Consider the following 19,477-nt stretch of genomic DNA (forward strand, 5'->3'; position numbering starts at 1 on the left):
AGGTGCTCTACTAATCCTACCTGAGGGGATCTATCCTTTTCTTCTTTCACAGTCTGTGTCCCACTTGCACTTACTTACACTTACACCTGGGTCTTGCATTGACCTTTAGTTGGACTGATTTTCCTTCACCCAAACCAAACCAAACCAAACCAAACCAGACCAGAACAGACCAAAAAATCCACATCCCACATCCACATCCACTTTCACTTGCACATCCACATCCATCCACGTCCATCCCGTCCTCCTTCTTATTTGAACCTTTCCCACTGCCGTCACCGCAAAACTCCCCTCCTTCTGACCTTTCTCGTTCCCGTTAGATGGCCACTCTGTCGCAACACCAAAGGCCCACGGTTCACTCTGCCTCTCCTTCTGATACACCACTCGCACTAGACCACGACCAGGACCAGGATACAACCACGAACACACCACGCTCTTCTATTTCGGATCGTTCGCCTCTTCCTACACCTCTGCCACCAGCACACATCAACACCTCCGCTACCTCCGGCAATTCTTCTACCTCAACCTCAACTTCAAATACAAACCAGCCGACCTACGTCCCTTATCATCCCCAGCAGAGCCATCACCGCCATACGGCTTCCTCAGTCTCGAGATTGAACAACCGTTCTTCGACAAGCCTCTTTGCCCTGGCCGCTTCAGCCTTTGATCGCACGCAAAACGCCATTGCCGCTATTTCAGAGCCCGCCATTCGACCTCGACAGTCTTCTGGTGCTCTTTCAAGACTCTCTTTGCTCACGAGCTCCTCACCCTCGTCGGAACCCTCCAGTCCGGACAAGTACCACCGTCTACGAAGTTCCTCAAACCAATCGCTCTCCTCGGGTGCATATCTGGACAGCAAGGTCGCTCCCCAGACTCTGCAGGCCAACAACCCGCCGTCCCAGCCCTATACGTCCACAGACCCGAACCTCCCGCCCCCAATCAAGTCCTCCACAGCAAACAAGATGCATCAGACATCTTCGCGCTTGTTGCGCATGACGGACGATGACCGTCCATTCACAAAGGTACGCCCTGTTGTCCTACCCAACCTTGTTTGGTGTACCTTTAAGGCGCCGTTTTACCTCGTGCACACACACGCGTAGCCTCTGCGCCATTGCGTATTCTTGAAACCCTGTTCCCCAAAAAAGAAAAAAAAGAAAAGAAAAAAAAGAAAAGGAAAAAAAACACCCACTGACTGTTGTATAAATAGGATTTCAAGGATCTGTTCTCAACTCTTGTCGTCAGTTTACTGCCGCTCTCAGCCCACCGTGTCCGATTGACCAAGGTTGAGTACACTTTCCTGTCCGAGGATGCCATCAACAACCTGGGCTCCCTAAAGTTCTCTCAATCCAACCGTATGCCAGACCCCAAGGATCCTTCTCGTATCGTCACAACCACCACAACCACAACTTTCTCCATGGCTAAGGACATGGCCCGCTCTATCTGTCAACGATTTCTGGAGGCTCGTTTCATCGAATCAGCAGACGGCAAATATCAGCAGGTCTACACGATGAAGGGCTCTGTTTGGCAATTAACTCCCAAGGGTATCACTGTTCTGGATAGATTCTGCGCTAGAAACGGCATTCAACAGAAGCAAGTGTCGGAATTGGCTAACCTCGCCTCCACCCAGTTGGTGTTACTGGAGCGAGACCCACAGACTGATAAGCTTCTTCACGACCAAGGAACAATCGAGGTCATCTTCCGCCGCTTTGCTGGCTCCGAGGGCCGCAACATCAAGACTACCGTTAACGCCGCCGATTCGGACTCGCTGCACGACTACCGAGATGGTCTTACCGGGGTGAAGATGGCTGCCGAGCGCAAGGTGAATGGGAAGACATATCGTGATACCTTCACTGGCAAGGCTGCCACTGACTGGCTCATGGACTGCTCAACCATTGTGGACAAGCGAGAGACGGTTGAGGTGGCCACCCTATTTGTGGAGTACGAATTGATGGAGCCCGTGGCTCAGGACCGTGCTTATATGTCGCAAAATCCTGGATGCAACCTGTTCCAACCCACCAAATACGCCATTTACCAGCTGTCGCAACGCGGTAAGGATCTTGTCAGTGGTGCTGCTTCTCGGGGCCGACCTTCGGAGAGCGAAGGCGGTGCCGCATCTCAGCGAAACGGCATCACTAGGGACTCCAACACCCAGCGACTGGACAAGATTCTCAACGACCCCGCGCTACGCCTCCTCTTCCGCGAGCAACTGCGAGATACTCACTGCGAGGAAAACTTGTCCTTCTATCAAGATGTTGACGAGTTTGTGCGTAGCTGCAAGGCTGCCACTAGAGCGGCTCAAAAGTCGCCCAACACTAATGCCATGGACGGAATCAAGGAGATTATGGCCTCGGCATATGGTATCTACAACGCTTTCCTGGCACCAGGATCGCCGTGCGAACTCAACATTGACCATCAACTTCGCAACAACCTGGCAACTCGCATGACCAAGGCCGTTGGACAGGATGTGGCCATGATTGACACGCTGCAAGAGGTGACGTCGCTGTTTGAGGACGCTCAAAACGCAGTGTTCAAGCTGATGGCTAGTGTAAGTTTTGACTAAAACCCGCCCCTCCAGCCTCCAATTCCGTTCTCGGACACGCCGATCAGAGCCATGATGCGCTGGATGACAGATACTAACAAGAACAAAAAAAATAGGACTCTGTACCAAAATTCCTTCGCAGCCCCAAGTACGAGCAACAATTGCGAAACTACGAGTTTGACGTGGTCGGCCGAGGACCTGAGCGAAGCCAAAGCAGATCAAACCGAAAGTGATAATCTCCAAGGGATCTGACCTCAGACTGCACTAGGAAGGGCTGGCACTTGGCTAATGGCTAGCTACTGGCTGCTAGGCTTGAAAGGAAGGGAAATGAAAGCCTAATCCAGAAGCGAGGCGCCATGACCTGACCAGAACAAGAAGCCTTTCATCGCAGCACTGGAGTACAGTCAGTGCCTACAGTGACACGAGCAAGCATTCACATCCATCATCTGCCTCATTTTTAAACGAACGAGTCATTTGCATAGAGACGTTTGACAGATTTGGCTACCCGAGCGTTTGCCACCATCAAAACGATACCACCTAGAGCCATACCTTTGCAAGCATTATCGGTGTTATTTGGGGTTTCCGAGTTATTTTACCTTTTTCTCTTGCCTTTAGTTGTATTTTATTTGTCGCCTCGGCTTCCTTGTTCCAAGGCTAGCGTTATGGTGGTCATGGCTATGCTTTGCTACGCTTTGCCAAACTCTCCGCCTCCCCGCCCGGCTCTGCCTTTCCGACAACGGTCTCTTATTTAAGCTCGGATACCTCCGATCTTACTCGGCCGGTTCCTAGTTTCGGTCCCCATTTTGCTCATCGATTATGGACCTCGATGAGAAAAGAAGAAAAAAAAAAATCTTTTACGGGGACTAGATCGCGGCTCGGGTTTGCCGCCGATGTATCGTTGGGAGATATGAGGTCTCGGTGTCGCCAAGCGAAGCATTGGGGGTATATGGTAGAAGTGACATCACAGTAATATGATGACTATCGCCTACCTACCTATGTCGAGCTCTTGGCTGAATCGAGAAGCGCTGCTTTAGGTTTTGAAGACCGAGTTTCCGAATCATGACTATGGATATAGGATGGACTTGAGTGTGCGATCGATTGACTGATTTGTACAGCGCGAAGAATGATTTTTGTTTTTCGACAACCAAAACTCACGGCATCTATGTTCTTGTTAGCTTTGTTGTTTGTATTGTTCTCTTTTCTTTCTACTTCTGGGAGGGCAGGGTCAGGGTCCTATTTTTTCTCTACCTCTCTCCTCCCCTCTCACTTTGTCTCTACTCATTTATTCATGCTACGAACGGGGCCACGTCGAGGAACCGAAAGTAATGCATTGCATTGGGAGGAGTCGGGTGCATTTCACCAAACATTACACGGCGGGCCAGTGCTGAAAGACAATTGTACATAGAAAAAAAAAAAGAAGAAATCTGAGCAGTCTCTCTCCGATGGATTTTGTCGAGAGGAATAAAGATGAAGAAATGAATTCGAGTCAAGCACGAGCTGAGTCTGTTTGTGAATCATGAATTTGTGTCTGTGCCTGTGACTATGGCTGGTATGGCTGGTGAAGAGTTTGTATTATAGAGAGATCGGCTGAAGAACTTGAGGAATGTGTAGCCATAATTCAGACACACCAAGAATGTTGTGCTTGTTTCTGATGAGGATATTGCTTCACTTGCTCAAATTATCTTGGGAGCACGCAATATGTCGCGATTCGATTGCACGTGCCGTATCTAACAGCGATCAATCTCATCATGCATGTACGATCTACAGATACCCAAAGTCTAATAAGAAAAAGATGCATATAATAGGGGCAGAGACGTTTGACTGCATATTCTTAATTAAACTACAAGACACAATGACCTCTTCCATTTTCTTCCCTTTCTCCTTTCTCTCACCTTTCTTTTATCTTGTTCTTGTGATGTCTTGAGAAAAGCTTGTTCTTAGTTCATGCCTCGGCACTCTTGACCCGAGTTTTGTCTCATTAGCCATAGACTGCATCAAAGAGAGGCTTTATGTTGCTATTGTCCGTCACAAGCAAGCTGAAGTAATCTGATCTTTTGACAATGTCTATTATGTTAGTGTCGTGTCTGAGGTATGTGGGGGTCAACGGCAGATGAGTCAAGTAAGGGAGGGAGACTCAAGAGAGACAAGAGACAGGCTTTCTAGATCGACCGATTCTTGCACCATCGTTTCTTTTTGCTCTTTTTGGTCGAATCATGTGGATTTGTTGGAAATAGAATTAAGTTTATAGTTGAAATGTTTATTTTCTAGTTTGTTTACATTAAATATTTTGTTGGCTGTTTTGAACACCACTTACACGATATGCTCTCTATCATTGGATGCAAAGATATCACCCGCTATCAAGACTCAAAAACCACTTACACTCAACCACAGCCCGAGAAAAACAATAATAAAATTACACAGAAACAAAACATCTCAACATTCTCTCAAAACAGCACGTCTCAGAACAACTCTTCTCAATCACTGCAAAAAAAGCCCCTCCCTGCATCACGTAACCAAGGTCAACAACTCCCTAGTTACGGAGCCCTAATCTCCTTGTGCCTCTCTCCCTTGCGCACTGGAATGAAGCCGCATGACGATGTGCCTGTTTACCATTCTTTCTTGTGGCGGCTAGACTGTCGCAAGCTGAGAGTCAGGCCCAGACACACTGGTACAGGGGGATAGCCGAGATAAACATATTGATTCTTCTTGGCCAGTGTCTAACTCTGAGGCTTCACTTACAGATATAAGGCAGCCTCGTCAACCACATCAACACACTCTCTCTCCTCCTCAGCACTCAGCATCTTTCTCGTTCTTTGCAACCCACACTCGTTAACAAACCTCGCCCAAGTCACTCGCTTGGCCACTGTCTTTCACTCCAACAAACTTTGCATTCACTACTCCGAACGGAACTCACTCTTTCAAGTCCCAAAACAACCAAACAAGTCATTCAAGATGTACTCATTCAACACCGCCGCTCTTGTCGCCCTTGCTGGCTTCGCCGCCGTTGAGGCCGCCATTGTCTCTCCTGCTCCTCAGCCTACCGGCGTCAAGAACGGCACCGTCACCATCACCAGTGTGTACGATGTCTACACCACTATCTGCACTGGTCCTACCAGCTTCCACCTTGGAGGCAAGGACTACGTCGTCACTGAGCCTTGCACTCTGACCATCACTGACTGCCCTTGCACCGTCACTGAGACTCACCCCGCTGGCCCTACTTGGATCCCTGGCAAGCCCTACCACCCTGCTCCCCCCAAGCCTGAGCATCCCTCCAAGCCTGAGCAGCCTGAGCATCCTTCCAAGCCCGAGCAGCCTGAGCACCCTGCCCAGCCCGAGCACCCCGCCAAGACCACCGGCCCCCAGGTTCCTGAGGCCACCAAGCCCGCCAAGGGTACGGATGTCCCCGAGACTCCCGTCGTCGTTGCCGGCGCCGGTGCTGTCCAGGTCGGTCTCGGCCTGGCTGCCATGCTCGGCCTCATTGCTCTGTAAGCTCGCAAAGACAAGCAAACTCTCTCACGAGTATCTTCAGTCTCAGAGAACCATCTGTCACACAGCATCTGCTCGTCAGCTTGCCAACTTCCGTCTGAGACTGGCAGATCTTTACGGCTCACAACGCTATGATTCCCTACGAGCACTCAACGAAAACTTCGCTTCGCTTCTCATCACCAACGTATTAATGACAACCTTTTTTGACTTCTTTGGGCCATCATGCACTCGCATTTAGCCCCTGAAGAGTGGGACTCTTGTTACTTCCACCTCTCCCTTCAAGCACCACACTCATGTCTCAGACACTAGAAGCTGGACGATACTTAACCAAAGGAAGGATGAGGAAGAGAGACCATCTGTTCAAGGGCTTAGAGCTGATGATCTTCTTTGTGAACCCATCCCCCACTAAAAGGGTTTCCCGGGGGGTTGGTTAAATCACGCTGAAGGGGATTTCTTTTGTTCTTTTGGGACTTTTTGATAGAAGGGGAGCTTCGGATGGCATTTGCATTGCTAGGAGATGATCTTTATCGTTGGTATAATATGAATACATATAGTACTCAACGAAATTTTATCATTATGCTCACTAAACCTGCGTCCGATATTCTGTATATTGTCAATGTGCTCCGCTCGTACCTGATATAATACGATGTGATATTCAAAAGATAGACATAATAGTCCAGGCTAGAAATAACGCCCCTGCTCCAAACCAAAAAGAAACAAATATCGGTGATGTTATGCTGCCGCATGCAAGCCTCAAGCTAGCTCTGCGGGTCCTGACTTGTCTTCGTAGTGGCGAGGATGGTTATGGGTGCCATCGTCTAATTCTGCAAAGTTCTCCCGCTCATCGTATGGGGTCCGTGAGTTATCGTAGGGGTTTTGACCAGAGAACTCGGTGTAATGATCAGGCCTACTGTTGCCACGATAGACAGTTCCTGCATGACCAAGCCCTGACTGATTGAGATCTAGCCGCTGAGGTTGTCCAGGGGGTACCAGACCGCCGCTTCTCTGCGGGTGCATGATGCCCATATTTGAAGAGGAAGAGGGTGTGCCGTGGCCATAGGCAGGTGGTGAAGACAGGTCCGGGGCAAACCCGCGCTGGTCATTGCTCACGGCAGGTGGGAGAAGCGGCCCCATAGGCGGTACTGCTGAGGACTCGGACCCTGTAGGGGTTGGCGTTTGGAGACTTCCTGGGGAGCTGGACCCGAAGTTTTGCATAGAGTGCCTTGCCATCTTCATGGAGGTCTTCTGAGATAACTTCTCAACCAGTGTCCCGTGTGACTTCTTAATAGTCTTCTTGACAAACCCTACCATGAGCATGTTACAGCGCATATCAACATCCTCACGGAGATAAAGACCCGTAGTAGGCGCCCCGAGACCAAGCTCAACAGGTTGCGGGCGCTCTCCTGGCATCGTGCCACCTACAGACCAACGCCCACGGAGATCAAGCCCCATAGGAGCATAGCTGTGCGTCTGCAGACCATCAGGAGAGTCGAAGAAGGCTGCGGTGTAAGAGACCTGGCCGGAGACAAGACCGCCGGGGAGATAGTCGATACGGTCCGTCATGGAGTACCATACACACTTCTTCTCATCCTCCGGGGCGTGTGGCGGAGGAGAGATTTGGTGGCGTTCTATAATGAGAGGATTCAAGTCGATCATGGCGAGATGATCGTGGAGAAACTCGACTACATGCTCTCGGGATATGTCTGAGGGCAAGGGTGTGATAGTTGTGAATGTTGACCGAGTCATGTTTTTTTCTTGGTGATGGTTGCGATCGACACAATATTACATGTATTTTTCTAGTCGGTGCAGTATAAGGTAACTAAAGTGCTGAGCTGGGTGAGAAGTAAGATGATGAAATGCTGAGTAATGAATGGATGATGATGATGATGATGATAATAAGAATAAGAACAATAAGGTTGAGGAGCGATGATGATCAAAGAATATGTACGGAACGAAAAAAAGGGTCCGAGGTTCCAAGTTTTTATGGGTTAGACTATAAAACGTTGGCGATCTATTATTTTTGTTGTTGAAGATTTGTGATGACGAAAGTTGATTCACTCTTGCCTTAGCAAGAATTTATTATATCCAATCCAACCCATGTTAAACAACTCATGGGCAAGTACGACACTGCTACGTTACTTGTCCATCTCCTGCTGAAAATGCGATCCTCCAGCCCCAGGGCCCAGTTCAGCTGTGGAAGGCACGGCGGTAAGCCACAAAATCTAGGTACTTAGTCTAGCAGGTGCCGGCCGCTCGACGCATCGAACCTTCTATTCCCTGACCGAAGAAGCTCGGAGCTTGGAAGTGCTGTTGTATTCGCTTGCCACTAGCTCGAGCTCATCTTGATCTGATCTCATCTAATGTAGCATCTCAGCCATCTTCAGTGACGTGATCAGCTTCAGAATAATCTATTTAATAGGCACTTACTTATTCAATCATTCGCTGTTAACAGAAATAGCTTCCCTTGTTTCAAGTATCAACATAAAACATCAAATCGATTACAAATTCACGCTGTCACTTGACACGTCTCACTAAAAACCACCCTCGCCTGGTCCGTGAGATTTTAGTATATTATGCCATCAAGGGGACCTAAAACGCCCCCTGATATCTTCAAACATATCCATAATATTGCCGAAGCAGAGTTCGAATGTAACATGGAATAAATCTGGCAATATTCTGGAAATCTATCGACGGACTTTGATGCACAAAGATCTTCTCCTCGGAAACCCCCTATTCGTTTCAATTATATTATTCAAAACCTCAAACTGGTTCTCCTCACCGAAATGCTCACATCTCTACAAACTAATGTGCCGTGTTTCCCGCGTGCCGTAAATTCGGGTCCTAGAATAACTCACCGCGATCTTCAAGGGGCAAACCATCATCTCACAAGGCCGTCTTGTTCCCGTCGCAAAATTCTTAGCAAACCAAGGATGCTAGCAAAGTATCGCTGAGGTATTCTTTACATGTCTTTACAAAATACATGTAGATGCAGGGGCATCATTAATCCTGACTCTATCAATGGAGTACAGATGTGTATCTAACACGCCAGTAGGGCATCATATCGTAAAACAATAACCTCGCCTCGCCTCGCCTCGCCTCCTCCACTAAATCTCTCTACACCATCTCGCCAGTACAGCGTTCAGCTTCACCGCTGCCGGGATCTCCTCCAGTGCCACATCGACTTTCCACATCTTGCCCTCCAATCCACCATGTCCTAGGTTACGGGCACCACCAATGCCGGCTGGCACAAGCAATCCAAGGGAGATCAGCCGTTCCCACGCAATACCAGCCACGCCCCGACTCCAGACTCGTACACCTCCACCTACGGCAAGCATGCCTGCCGCTGCTGAGTGCACTCGCTGTTTGCCCATCAAAGAGCTGTACTCATCATACGCCATCGCCAGGTTGACCGTGTCCGTGTGTGCGACAATGTCCAATCGCGCTGCAGCAATAAGGAGACCCAGGTCCAGTTCAGACAGTGTAGACAGTAGGTGAAGTCTGGAATCAGGGGCTGTCAAGGATTCAATATCTCCTTGCACAGAAGGTATCTTGAGTGTGACATCGTTAGCTGAGAGAGCCGACAGAGGCAAGATCCATTCGGTAAGGAATGCCGAAGTCGACTTGGTCGTGTAATAGTGATACTGAAGCAAGTCCTGGAAGGATCGTTCTCTGTAGAGGCCCTGTGCTGGTTGTTAGCATCTGACGCAGTCATGGATATGCTTTGCTTTGACTTACCTCTATCTTTTGGCTCCAATACTGCTGGAACTCGGCATATCCTTCGAGATAGGTATTGATACCCTCCTTTTCAGCCTCGTCACTATCGATAATCAATCCCTGCCTGCAGACTTGCCAGTAGGCTGGCAGGTTCCTGGGCAGAGAGAGGTAGACATAACGATGACTGAATCGACTCTTGACTCGCTTCTCCAGCATCTCAACAACATCCAACCGAGTCGTACAGCCAATTACGGCGATGGGCGCCTTTCGTGATTGTGCAATATCAAACAAGTTGTACAATAGTGTTTGTCGAGGGTGGGATGCAAACATGTCGAATTCGTCAATCACAAACACAATCGATTGTGACGTGACACCTTCGTCTGTACCGATAATTTCAGATGGATGTGACAGAAGAGCCAGTAACGACGCCATGGTGTCGGCATAGTTTGTCTACGTTGTCAGCAAAGCATAGCCATGGGGTGTTAAGAACACTCACTCTGGTCACCAGGTCATCCTCGACCTGCATCTCCTTACCCAGCTGTCGCCAGATTTCTTTGAGCGCAAGCTTGTCGTCTGTGTGGATGAAGCCGTTGAGCCTTACGACGTGGAAGTCGTTCTTATGCTCCTGAGATACATCCGAGATGACCTTTTCTAACAACTGAGATGTAGATAGAATTAGCTTTCGGTTCATCCCGGAAACAGTAAACTTACAGTAGTCTTTCCGCAGCCTCTTCCCCCAATAACGAGCAGTGAGTTTCCTTCACCAGCAACAACCGTTTGTTCCACAAGTTGGTACACCTTCTCCTCAGCCTCCAGCTGGCCAGGCAACCGCAAACATCTTCTCCCTGTACATCGGTCCAAAAGAACTCTTTGCAATGATCGCACATGTTGTTCCAAATTAGCAATATCAGGCACATCCGCTGCGATCTTGATGGCCGGGACCTCTATGCCTGGAGTCTTTTTCGGCGTCTTAAGTATGTCCTCTTGAGTACATGACTTGCAAAGCCAATCGCCTTCAGGGATATCAGGCACTCCGTAGCATTCTTGGTGAACGGCAAAATCACACATGTCGCATAGAATAATTTGGTTCGGGGGTTGGGAGTGCGGTTTGATGCAGATTGCGCATACAAGCTCGTCTGCCTCAGAGTCGGCCGCCTTGCGAGGTGCCTTGGCCTTCTTCGGCAGGTCCTCAAAGAAAACCTCTCCATTTCGATCTTGGCCTGCTCCGAAACTAACATTTTTCGGTGGCCGTCCTCGTGGTCTGCCTTTCTTTGTGGGAGTCAGAATTCCTTTTGGTGTAGGTTTCGACACCGATAGATTTCCATTTGCTGTGGCTAACTCGTCCGCGGAACCCTGCATTTGAGCGGCTTCACGATTCTCTTCATCCCCTTCTTGCACCTTCTTCTTTCGAGGTCTGCCCCTGGGTCCTGGTGGTTTCTTCACTGTTGTGGTTCTGGGCCGCCCAGGACCTACTTTTTTGGGGAGAGGCACAGGACGAGGCGCATCCTGAGTGTCCCATATTGTGCCTTTCAAAGCAGATAGTTTGATGGCTGGTCGAAATTTGGGTGCTGCGGAAGCTGGTGGTGGTGCTTGGGATGAAGCTTGTGATGATGAAGCTGGAGGTGGCGGGTTGGAGTTGGGTGCCTCAAGGTTGTTGTTCACCAGTGGCCAGGCAGTTTGACTGGATATAGCAGAAGGATATGCTGAGTTGATAGCATCGAGAGCTTTCGGAGTCGAGGGCGATCCTTGTGAAAGGTCGTCGAGTCTTCGTTTCTTTAGTGTTGGAGGAGTAGGGACAGGATCATCTTGAAAATGATTTCTTTTTCGAGCGCTTGCGTCCTGGCTAGGAGAGTCCATTGTGGTTTGCGTGGATGACAGATGAGACTGTCAAATCGTTTCCGCACCGAAATCTAACATTGCATCATCTCAAAGTTTGTTTTGTTACCCATTGACATTATGGGTTGCGCTAAGTGACCAGGCCAAGTCAAGGGGGAGACGCGTTTGACGCGTCGAGATGAGAATTAAGCGCTTGGATGGAGCCAAGTCACGAGACTTGGGGAATATGCATAATGGCCCACTTTACCAGCCTTACGAGATGCTGTTGGTTTTGAGTTTCCTAACTGGGTTGCATTCTTCAAAGACAATGGATGTTGGTCCGTAATCCGAGGCCAGGGTTTGTTGCATTTGCATTTGCCTTTCCATGCTGACTCGGTCTATTTATATGTTTCAGCCGCTAATGACTCAACTTGGTTGCATCTGACCGCGAGGGCACCGGCATTCTCATCTCAAGTGTCAGATCATACGCAACTCTCGTCTCTGCCATGGTTAAAGAGAATATCCATCGCATCTTAGACTTTTTCTCCTACCGTTTTCTGTCGACGGAGTTAATTCCAGGTAAAACCAAGCGTATTAAAAAGCATGATTACATGTCCATCAGACCACAGAATACAAGGTTTATAGACCGGCGGAACGCAAAAGGTCTCTGCATGCGAATGGTAAGCCAAAACCCGTGAAGGATCCATCGCCAGCGTTACAACCAGTCAGCGCCACGAAAAATATAACCCAAAAGAGCAAAGACAAAACGAAGCATCCTGGGAACTTTGGTTCAGCCGTTCCATTTAACAGCAACAGTCTCCACTGAAGACTCAACGCTCTCCAGCCTTGTGGATCACCACGCCCGCCAAGCTTTATCGGTGTCTCTAAAAACAGTTCGCCTGGCGAATCAGAGAGTTCAAGTCGTATTAGTGAGCCGTTTATATGTGCCGTGTCTTCAGCTCGCTACCACTTAATATTGTTGGGGGCTAAGATTGGCTCTCTCACGTAAGATTCTGATACTACTCTACAGTGGGAATTGTTCAATCAGAGACATCACAAGGCGAGCTAACCGAGTCCGGTTCGATGTTGTGTCTGCACTAGTTGGTAGTTCCCAGGTTAAATTCTCCTATCAAGCCATTTCAATGTGGTTTTCGCAACGGCCAAGGTCCTTGTTAATATCAAGGTGCATTGCAGCTACTTAGCTAGATGGACCCATGCATTCGTGGCTCTGGTCAGCGTTTGAAGTTATCATTAAGGCCTGGAATCCCTGTCAGTCACTCCGACCCGAATACTCGGTCGGGTCTACATAACTGGGCTTCCATCCTGTCCTGGAAATATCTGTAGACTGGATTTTCATCCTGGCCTGAGTAGTCCATTTGAAGGTATGTGTAGCGGTATCATTGGATGTGAAGAGTTTTTGCATCTACGTGATGTTATTCTGTAACCTTGCAGCGGCAATACTGACTCTGAACAAGGTAATTTGTTTATCTAAGCAATGGCTAGACAATATCATCACGAGAGCGCTACAGCAGCTGAAAAGCTCGCTCTCATCAAGAGTCCTCTGATAGCTTCCGACTCTAGCGTCGATAGCCTTCCCACCAGGAGTCCCACGGCTCCTGATCTGAGCCTCTTTGGTAACAGATACGAGGATGACTGCCCACAGTTCCAAAAGGTCTATACCATGAGACGCTACTCAGGGAATCTCTGCTGACGCGGAAACAGCACGAAGATGCCAGTCTACTTGAGCTTTTCTACGATCTCTTCTTCGCCGCCAATTACACTGTCTTTTGCGAAACACAAGGTGTTAACAGTCACGAGCGTTTCAAAGCCTACGTTGGATACTTCAGGTAGGAATGGGAGGAGATTCAATGTGATGAAGATGCTAACAGATAGAAAGTATTCTGTGGATCACATGGCTGACTACTAGTCTGTACGATGTTCGATTCGTGACAGACAGTCTCTTTGGTGAGCTAGCTTGAGTCACCTTCATAACTTATGCTAACAGACATAGAACGTGCCGCTCGAGGTGTTCATCTCGGAGTCATGGTTGGATTTGCCGTCGTTGCCCCCAAGTTCACACCACACGATCAAAACATGAAGACCATGAGAACGATGTGTATGTTTCTCAGCCCCATCTCACCCCTGAATTTCATATCTGACACCCTCTAGCCATCATCCTAATGGTTTCTCGCCTATGCTTGGCTGTCGAATACGGAAGTATCCTCTGGCACGTCCGAAAGTACAAGAAGCAGGTTTTGCCAATGATGCTTCAGATTGGCTTGAACTTTGCACTTGCCATGATCTATCTCGGCATCACATTCCGCTTCACTGATCACAATAGCAACGTCTTTATGACGTGGTATGTTCTCGCTGGTGTAGAGGTAATCCTCACTTTCGCCATTGCCTACATCTTCCCGGTCTTGAGCTTCCAGGGTACGCATTTGATGAAGCGTATTGGTCTGTTGACTGTCATTATTGTTGGCGACGGAATCATTACTATTTCAAAGAGCGTTGTCACCATCGTCGAAAGCCCTGATGCATGGAGTAAGTCTCATACTTATATATTTTCACATAGGGTTTTCCTCTAACACACTGATAGATGCTCAAACGATTGGCATTGTCACCGCTGCAGCCACAACCATCTATGCCGTCTTCCTCATCTATTTCGACTGGATGAAGAATCCTTATCTGCCCAAGTTTCGTCAACAGCTCTGGACTCTTCTCCACTATCCTCTGCATCTCGCCCTCTGCCTTTTCATCCAGGGTTTCACCCAACTCGTCATCTGGACCAAGATCTTTGATGTTTTCAAGCACTTGAACTCGAGCTCAGTACTCCTAGATAACACCAGTCTCATGGCCAAGGCAACAACCAAGATGATAGTCGACGAGCTACAGAAAGTTGTCACAAAGTTCTTCGAGACCTACACACCTCAGTATATCACGACTTTGAACACAGCCGATGCTGCACTGAAGAATATCTCTACTATAAACGATACCTTCTGGCCACAGGTCGTCAAGTACACTGATACAAATCTGGATAAGGATTATCCTGATCAGGACGACTACCAGACCTTCGTCGACGCCATGATTGGTCTCATGAGTGCCATGGAGAACGCTTTGCTTGAGACATTCAAGATCAACCTTGCGAAGGAAGTTGACGATGAGAACAAGAGCAAGGGAATACAGCAGACTGATTCTGGCTTTGAGTCTGAACTCAATGACAAGATGTGGGTTCGTTTCCAACTTATCGTAAGTCCATGTCCGCGCCATATATACTTTGCGTTCCTAACCTATGACGCAGTTCAACTATACCTACATTGCCGCTGGGATCTCCCTAATCCTCATGGTCTCTCTAGCCGTCATCTCACGAACAAAACCATGGAGCAAATGGGCTATCACCCGTCACGTCATATTCACTCTCCTCGGCCTCGGCACAAGCCTCGTCGCGTTGATAAGATACAGTGCAACAAGATCCGCTGAATACCAACAGAGTTCTTGGATGCTTCCTACAATTACCATTGTCTGGCTCGTTGTGCTTGTACTGACTCACATTCGCAACCCGCCACCTTTGTTCTTCAAGGGTAGCCAGTCCTTCTGGAGCAGAAAGAATAATAGCCAGCAAACTTATGACTATGTCATGCCGACAGAGGGACAGACGGCATATAAAGGAGCACCAAGTACCCAAGCTCGGTCTTCCGTCTAGATTACTCCTTAATTCTTGGAATATGCGATAGGCGTTTAGGGAACAAATTCGAATCAAGCAAGTCGAAGTTGGATGAAAATAGGGTAAATAGTGCATCATATGAACTAAGGGAATCGGCGAAAACAGAAGAATGCTACAAAGTAGACTATCATCACTCAACACCAACAATCAATAGAAACATTCAATATAAAAGCGCTGGACAAGAGTGTGCTGGTAATTCTATTACATGCTTCGAGCCCCATCTTGCTGTTGATTTTATCACTCAATTCATCAGTATCCTACAAGAATAACGCAGAATACAATGATCAAAGGAATAAGGATCGAGGTTTACGGTACTCCGAACCAACAGCCTTTTCATACCCAAGGCATAGCCGCTCTGTCTTGCGGGTTTCTTACCATCGTAATTCGAATCACACTGGCGCTAATTTAGATGCACCCTTCCTGCGTCCATGGTAGACACAAACGCCAGTCCCACCACTGACGTGTTTCTCGTTGGTCGGGCACATTGGGCTACTGGGAAGATGTTCCGGTAGCTGAAATTCAAAAGGAGGTATGTCTTGAAAGGGACTCCTGCGAACGGGTTTCTTGGGCATCTTTTCCCACCATTCGTAAGTGTCAGCAACAATGCTCTGGCGACGAACTGTTTGGAGCGAGTTCCTTCTCGATGGAGACCCCATTCCATCGTCTTCTGTGGGAGGAACTGTCTCTGTGAAGAATGAACGTGGCCGACCGCTCGCAGTGTCTTCGGCTAGTGGCGGTGTCTTTATTCTTCTTGCTTCCTGGAAAAGAAAGAATGTTAGTATATGGCGACCCGAGCTCTCTTTACAACATACCCCTCCCGGAAACTGGCCATTAACACAGTTGACATGCACTGCTAGGATGTCAGCATTGGTTTCCCAGGTACCGTACATATTTTAAATAACATACAAGAAGTATAGCTTGAGACTGCTGAAGGAGGAGGAGTCTCACCTTTGAGTATCTCCCCCACTGAGCTGGTTACGCTGCTGAAAGAATCTGCTGATTCCTTGCGAGCCCATGGTGCCCTGCCAAAGAGTCTTCTTCGAAGCTTGGGTTTCACCGTGTCGTCTTTGAACCAAGAACCTGTCTTAGTGATTTGGAGCGTGCTGGAATAATTCCCCGTGCCATCCATTGTCGCACATTGATGAACATGTTGTGGGATAGCTGAACACATTGGTTCCTTGTCAAGATTAGCGTTGATCCATTTGTCTGCCCACGAAACAAACTTACCTCTTTCCGAGTCTTCAATTTCAGCTTTGATTCGAGACTTTTCTTTGCTTTGACATAAAAGCCCATGGAACTCGGTGGTGAAGAGGGAGGAGTACTCGTCTGTCCTGTTATGCCAGAATTGTTCATCGGGGAGATCGAGTCTGTGCTGTTATTGTTCAAGCTGGGAGAGATATCACTGGAATCGGGAAATTGGTCTGAGAAGCGCGTGACGGAAGGATGCTGCAAGGAGAGAACGTGCGCCGATTCCGACACAAAGGGACTGGAAGGTGGTCTTGGCTGTGTTGGTTCGAACCCCTGGAAGGTGAGTGGTGCTGAAAGAGATGTTAAAGGAGATGCGAATGAAAGGTCTCGAACGTCTGGTTCACTGGCGGACTTTGTCGAGCGGCTCCTCCACTTGAAGAAGCTTTTCCCAGAAGTGCTCTTCCGTGGTACCATAAGTTGACGTTCTGCCCAGTATCCTTGAGGGAACCAGACCTACTCGAACCCGTCACGAGGAGGCCGTGGGGGGTCCACGCCGAAACTAGAGGATGATAAAGATTGTCGATAGGTTGGCCGAGGCGTAGCAACATTCGAAGTTAGGGGAGATGAGAACATATTCTCCGGCATCGAAGGAAGGCTCGGCTGGTGTTTCATTAGGTTTTCATATTTTGGTTTGGATGTCGTGAACGCCGCGACGGCATAGGAAGGAGACGCAGTCGTTCCATGAGGAACATTGAAGTAACTAGAGCTATCAGTATAGCGGCTCGGGGTCTCATAATGTGGTATCGTACTTGGGCTCGTTCATATTATGACGAATTGTTGGCAACGATGGATCTGAACGAGACTGTGTCGGCATCTTAAAACTGGAGTAGCACTGTTTGGGCGAGACCGCCCTTCGGTCAAGATGAAATACTCAACTTCGGGGCGATAATACTGTGGTAAAAAGGACTGATGTTGGAAAAGATTTATATAATGGCTTAAAACAGACAACTAGGAGGTTGGGATAGAGAGCATAGCACGTATAGCGTAAGATGCTAGTGAGGAGAGCTGTTCCATAGGTACCAAAGTAGGAAGAAACTTAGGAGGATGAACGATGGCAGTATCGGATTCGGTCGGAGAGGGAGTTCCGATGCCTTCTAGGTAGAGGTACATGGCAGTCGTTGTCACTGCTCCTTCCACATACTGTGAATGACGGGCTCATAGTATCCCAATTGGGTAACAAGAACGCTCGCAGGTGTAGAAGGCGCGCAGGTGGCGGACAGTGCACGATGAGATTTATAGGAAACAGGAATGGAACAAAAGAATCATATAGAATTGGTATCGAGATGGGCTTCTTGTCTCCAACAGACTTAATTCTATCTCCACTCAAGTCGAACCAGCTTGAAACCATTTTAATACGCCATACGCCAAATTTGTCTTGATTCATTAGAAATGCTGTTGGTTGATAACATCAATCCCCATTAATCAATGAGCATAGTGTCGTCACCGTCCAATGCTGGGCCCTGGGGCTCCAGCGGCACACCACGACCTCGTCCAGCCAACAACTCTCTCCTCACCTCGGGTCCGATAGCTGCGTGACCGTGTGTGAGGAGCAGATCCAGAAGAGCCTCGCGCTGATCTTCTGTGACGTCGCCCTTGTATCGCTGAGCAAATGCGAGAAGACTCTGGTGCCAGATAACGGGCAGCTTTGTTCTTGCATCACCTTCATTCAAGCCTGACATAGCGTCGCCAACTTGAACAGAGGCAGGGTCGACACTGCGGAATCGCAGAAAGTGGAAAACCAGGGCATCAATAACCTGGAAAGGGAGAGCATACTTCTTCTCAAGAAGGGCCTTGATGAAGATGTTGGTGGCACCTCCACCCTCGGTTCCATGAGACGCCTCCTGGGCGGCAATATCACATAGACCCTTCAGAGCTGCAGCAGAATGAAGGACAGGAATAGAAATCCTAGTCAAGACGGCGGAGATGATATGAGCCTCGCGGAGGGTGCATGTCCCACTGCCAACGAGAGGGAACAGGAAGCCCTTGAAGAAAGCAGCAGGCTTATAAAGAGCCTTCTTGAGCGAGTTGAACAAGTGGACGTTGAGCTTCTTGGTTTCGTAGATATCTTCGCGAACGCGGTCGAGGATAACCATTTCCAGGAATCGCTGAACCACATGGGGCTTGCTGGAAACGAAGATCCTTGTCGCCTGGTAGCAAGCATTGGTAGACCATTTGTCGGGCTCGGTGACAGCGATAATGTCTTCCCAGTGAGGGATTGTGGGGAGAATCTTGAAGGGCTTTGGCAGAGGTCCGGACTTGTATCGAGAGAGAATTTGGCCGACCCTGGGATTGTTAGCTTAAGTGGTCATTTCAGGTCCAACTGGGAACATACTTGGTGTAGACCTCGATGACCTTGGGAGGAAGCTCATAGTCCTCCTCATCGGGAGGCCCCAAGTTGTTCTCTCGCCTCTCTTGCGCCGCCTCATGAGCAGCAATCTTCTCCAAGATAAGATCTGCGAGGTTGACGCTCTCACCTTGCTCCTCTCCTGTAGGCTTGAGGTCCCAGCCGTGCTTCAATAGGTCGTCCTCCTCATCAGGCATGAATTTTCGGTACATGTCAAGATCGTTGGGGTCAACCTCGATCTCTTCCACAACTTCTTCATCCTCGCCCCAAGCCTCTTCGTCCTCATAGACCTTGTTTTCCTCCTCAGCCTCGTCGTCAAATCGCGAATCGTAGCCAAAAGTGTCAATGGTAGGCTTAGCGACCGCCTTGCCAGCATTTTCTTCCTCGGCCAGCTCACGACCTATGCGCAGAATGGTTCTGGAAGCGCGGTCATCGACAAAGTTTTCCTCCTCATCGTCGCCGCCCTTTGATCTCCTCTTTGAGGACTTGTTCTTGAGAATTCCAGTGGCTGTGATGTCATCCTCGAGAGGGTTGTGTCGTCGTGTCTGCCGCGAGGCAGAGGGAGTAGTAGCTTTAGGCATTTTGGGCGTATTGACTTGGAGATGGCACA

General features: G+C 48.7%; 7 protein-coding genes; 3 read left to right on the forward strand and 4 right to left on the reverse strand.

Moving 5' to 3' along the window:
- Positions 1-317: 317 nt before the first annotated feature.
- Positions 318-2,769, forward strand: FFUJ_04920 (probable developmental regulator flbA; the record flags this gene model as incomplete). XM_023571736.1 has 3 exons in its annotated part: positions 318-1,019; positions 1,205-2,542; positions 2,653-2,769. 3 exons carry the CDS (start codon positions 318-320, stop codon positions 2,767-2,769), a joined length of 2,157 nt encoding a protein of 718 aa, XP_023425989.1.
- A 2,719-nt stretch (positions 2,770-5,488) lies between these two features.
- FFUJ_04919 (related to sporozoite surface protein 2 precursor) lies at positions 5,489-6,025 on the forward strand (the record flags this gene model as incomplete). The annotated part of the gene is made up of 1 exon (XM_023571737.1): positions 5,489-6,025. The coding sequence occupies one exon, from the start codon at positions 5,489-5,491 to the stop codon at positions 6,023-6,025; it is 537 nt and encodes a 178-aa protein (XP_023425990.1).
- Positions 6,026-6,775: 750 nt separating this feature from the next.
- Positions 6,776-7,768, reverse strand: FFUJ_04918 (uncharacterized protein; the record flags this gene model as incomplete). The annotated part of the gene is made up of 1 exon (XM_023571738.1): positions 6,776-7,768. The coding sequence occupies one exon, from the start codon at positions 7,766-7,768 to the stop codon at positions 6,776-6,778; it is 993 nt and encodes a 330-aa protein (XP_023425991.1).
- Positions 7,769-9,126: 1,358 nt separating this feature from the next.
- FFUJ_04917 (related to origin recognition complex subunit 4) lies at positions 9,127-11,593 on the reverse strand (the record flags this gene model as incomplete). XM_023571739.1 has 4 exons in its annotated part: positions 9,127-9,702; positions 9,758-10,186; positions 10,233-10,394; positions 10,448-11,593. The coding sequence occupies 4 exons, from the start codon at positions 11,591-11,593 to the stop codon at positions 9,127-9,129; spliced, it is 2,313 nt and encodes a 770-aa protein (XP_023425992.1).
- Positions 11,594-13,046: 1,453 nt separating this feature from the next.
- FFUJ_04916 (uncharacterized protein) lies at positions 13,047-15,254 on the forward strand (the record flags this gene model as incomplete). XM_023571741.1 has 7 exons in its annotated part: positions 13,047-13,223; positions 13,274-13,398; positions 13,449-13,516; positions 13,563-13,667; positions 13,721-14,095; positions 14,151-14,800; positions 14,853-15,254. The coding sequence occupies 7 exons, from the start codon at positions 13,047-13,049 to the stop codon at positions 15,252-15,254; spliced, it is 1,902 nt and encodes a 633-aa protein (XP_023425993.1).
- Positions 15,255-15,664: 410 nt separating this feature from the next.
- Positions 15,665-17,337, reverse strand: FFUJ_04915 (uncharacterized protein; the record flags this gene model as incomplete). XM_023571742.1 has 6 exons in its annotated part: positions 15,665-16,033; positions 16,088-16,125; positions 16,182-16,452; positions 16,503-16,905; positions 16,981-17,223; positions 17,273-17,337. The coding sequence occupies 6 exons, from the start codon at positions 17,335-17,337 to the stop codon at positions 15,665-15,667; spliced, it is 1,389 nt and encodes a 462-aa protein (XP_023425994.1).
- Positions 17,338-17,941: 604 nt separating this feature from the next.
- Positions 17,942-19,448, reverse strand: FFUJ_04914 (related to bystin; the record flags this gene model as incomplete). XM_023571743.1 has 2 exons in its annotated part: positions 17,942-18,806; positions 18,856-19,448. The coding sequence occupies 2 exons, from the start codon at positions 19,446-19,448 to the stop codon at positions 17,942-17,944; spliced, it is 1,458 nt and encodes a 485-aa protein (XP_023425995.1).
- Between the last annotated feature and the right edge of the window lie 29 nt (positions 19,449-19,477).

This window comes from Fusarium fujikuroi, chromosome FFUJ_chr02 (assembly GCF_900079805.1).
Source record: "Fusarium fujikuroi IMI 58289 draft genome, chromosome FFUJ_chr02".
Classification (NCBI taxonomy): domain Eukaryota; kingdom Fungi; phylum Ascomycota; class Sordariomycetes; order Hypocreales; family Nectriaceae; genus Fusarium; species Fusarium fujikuroi.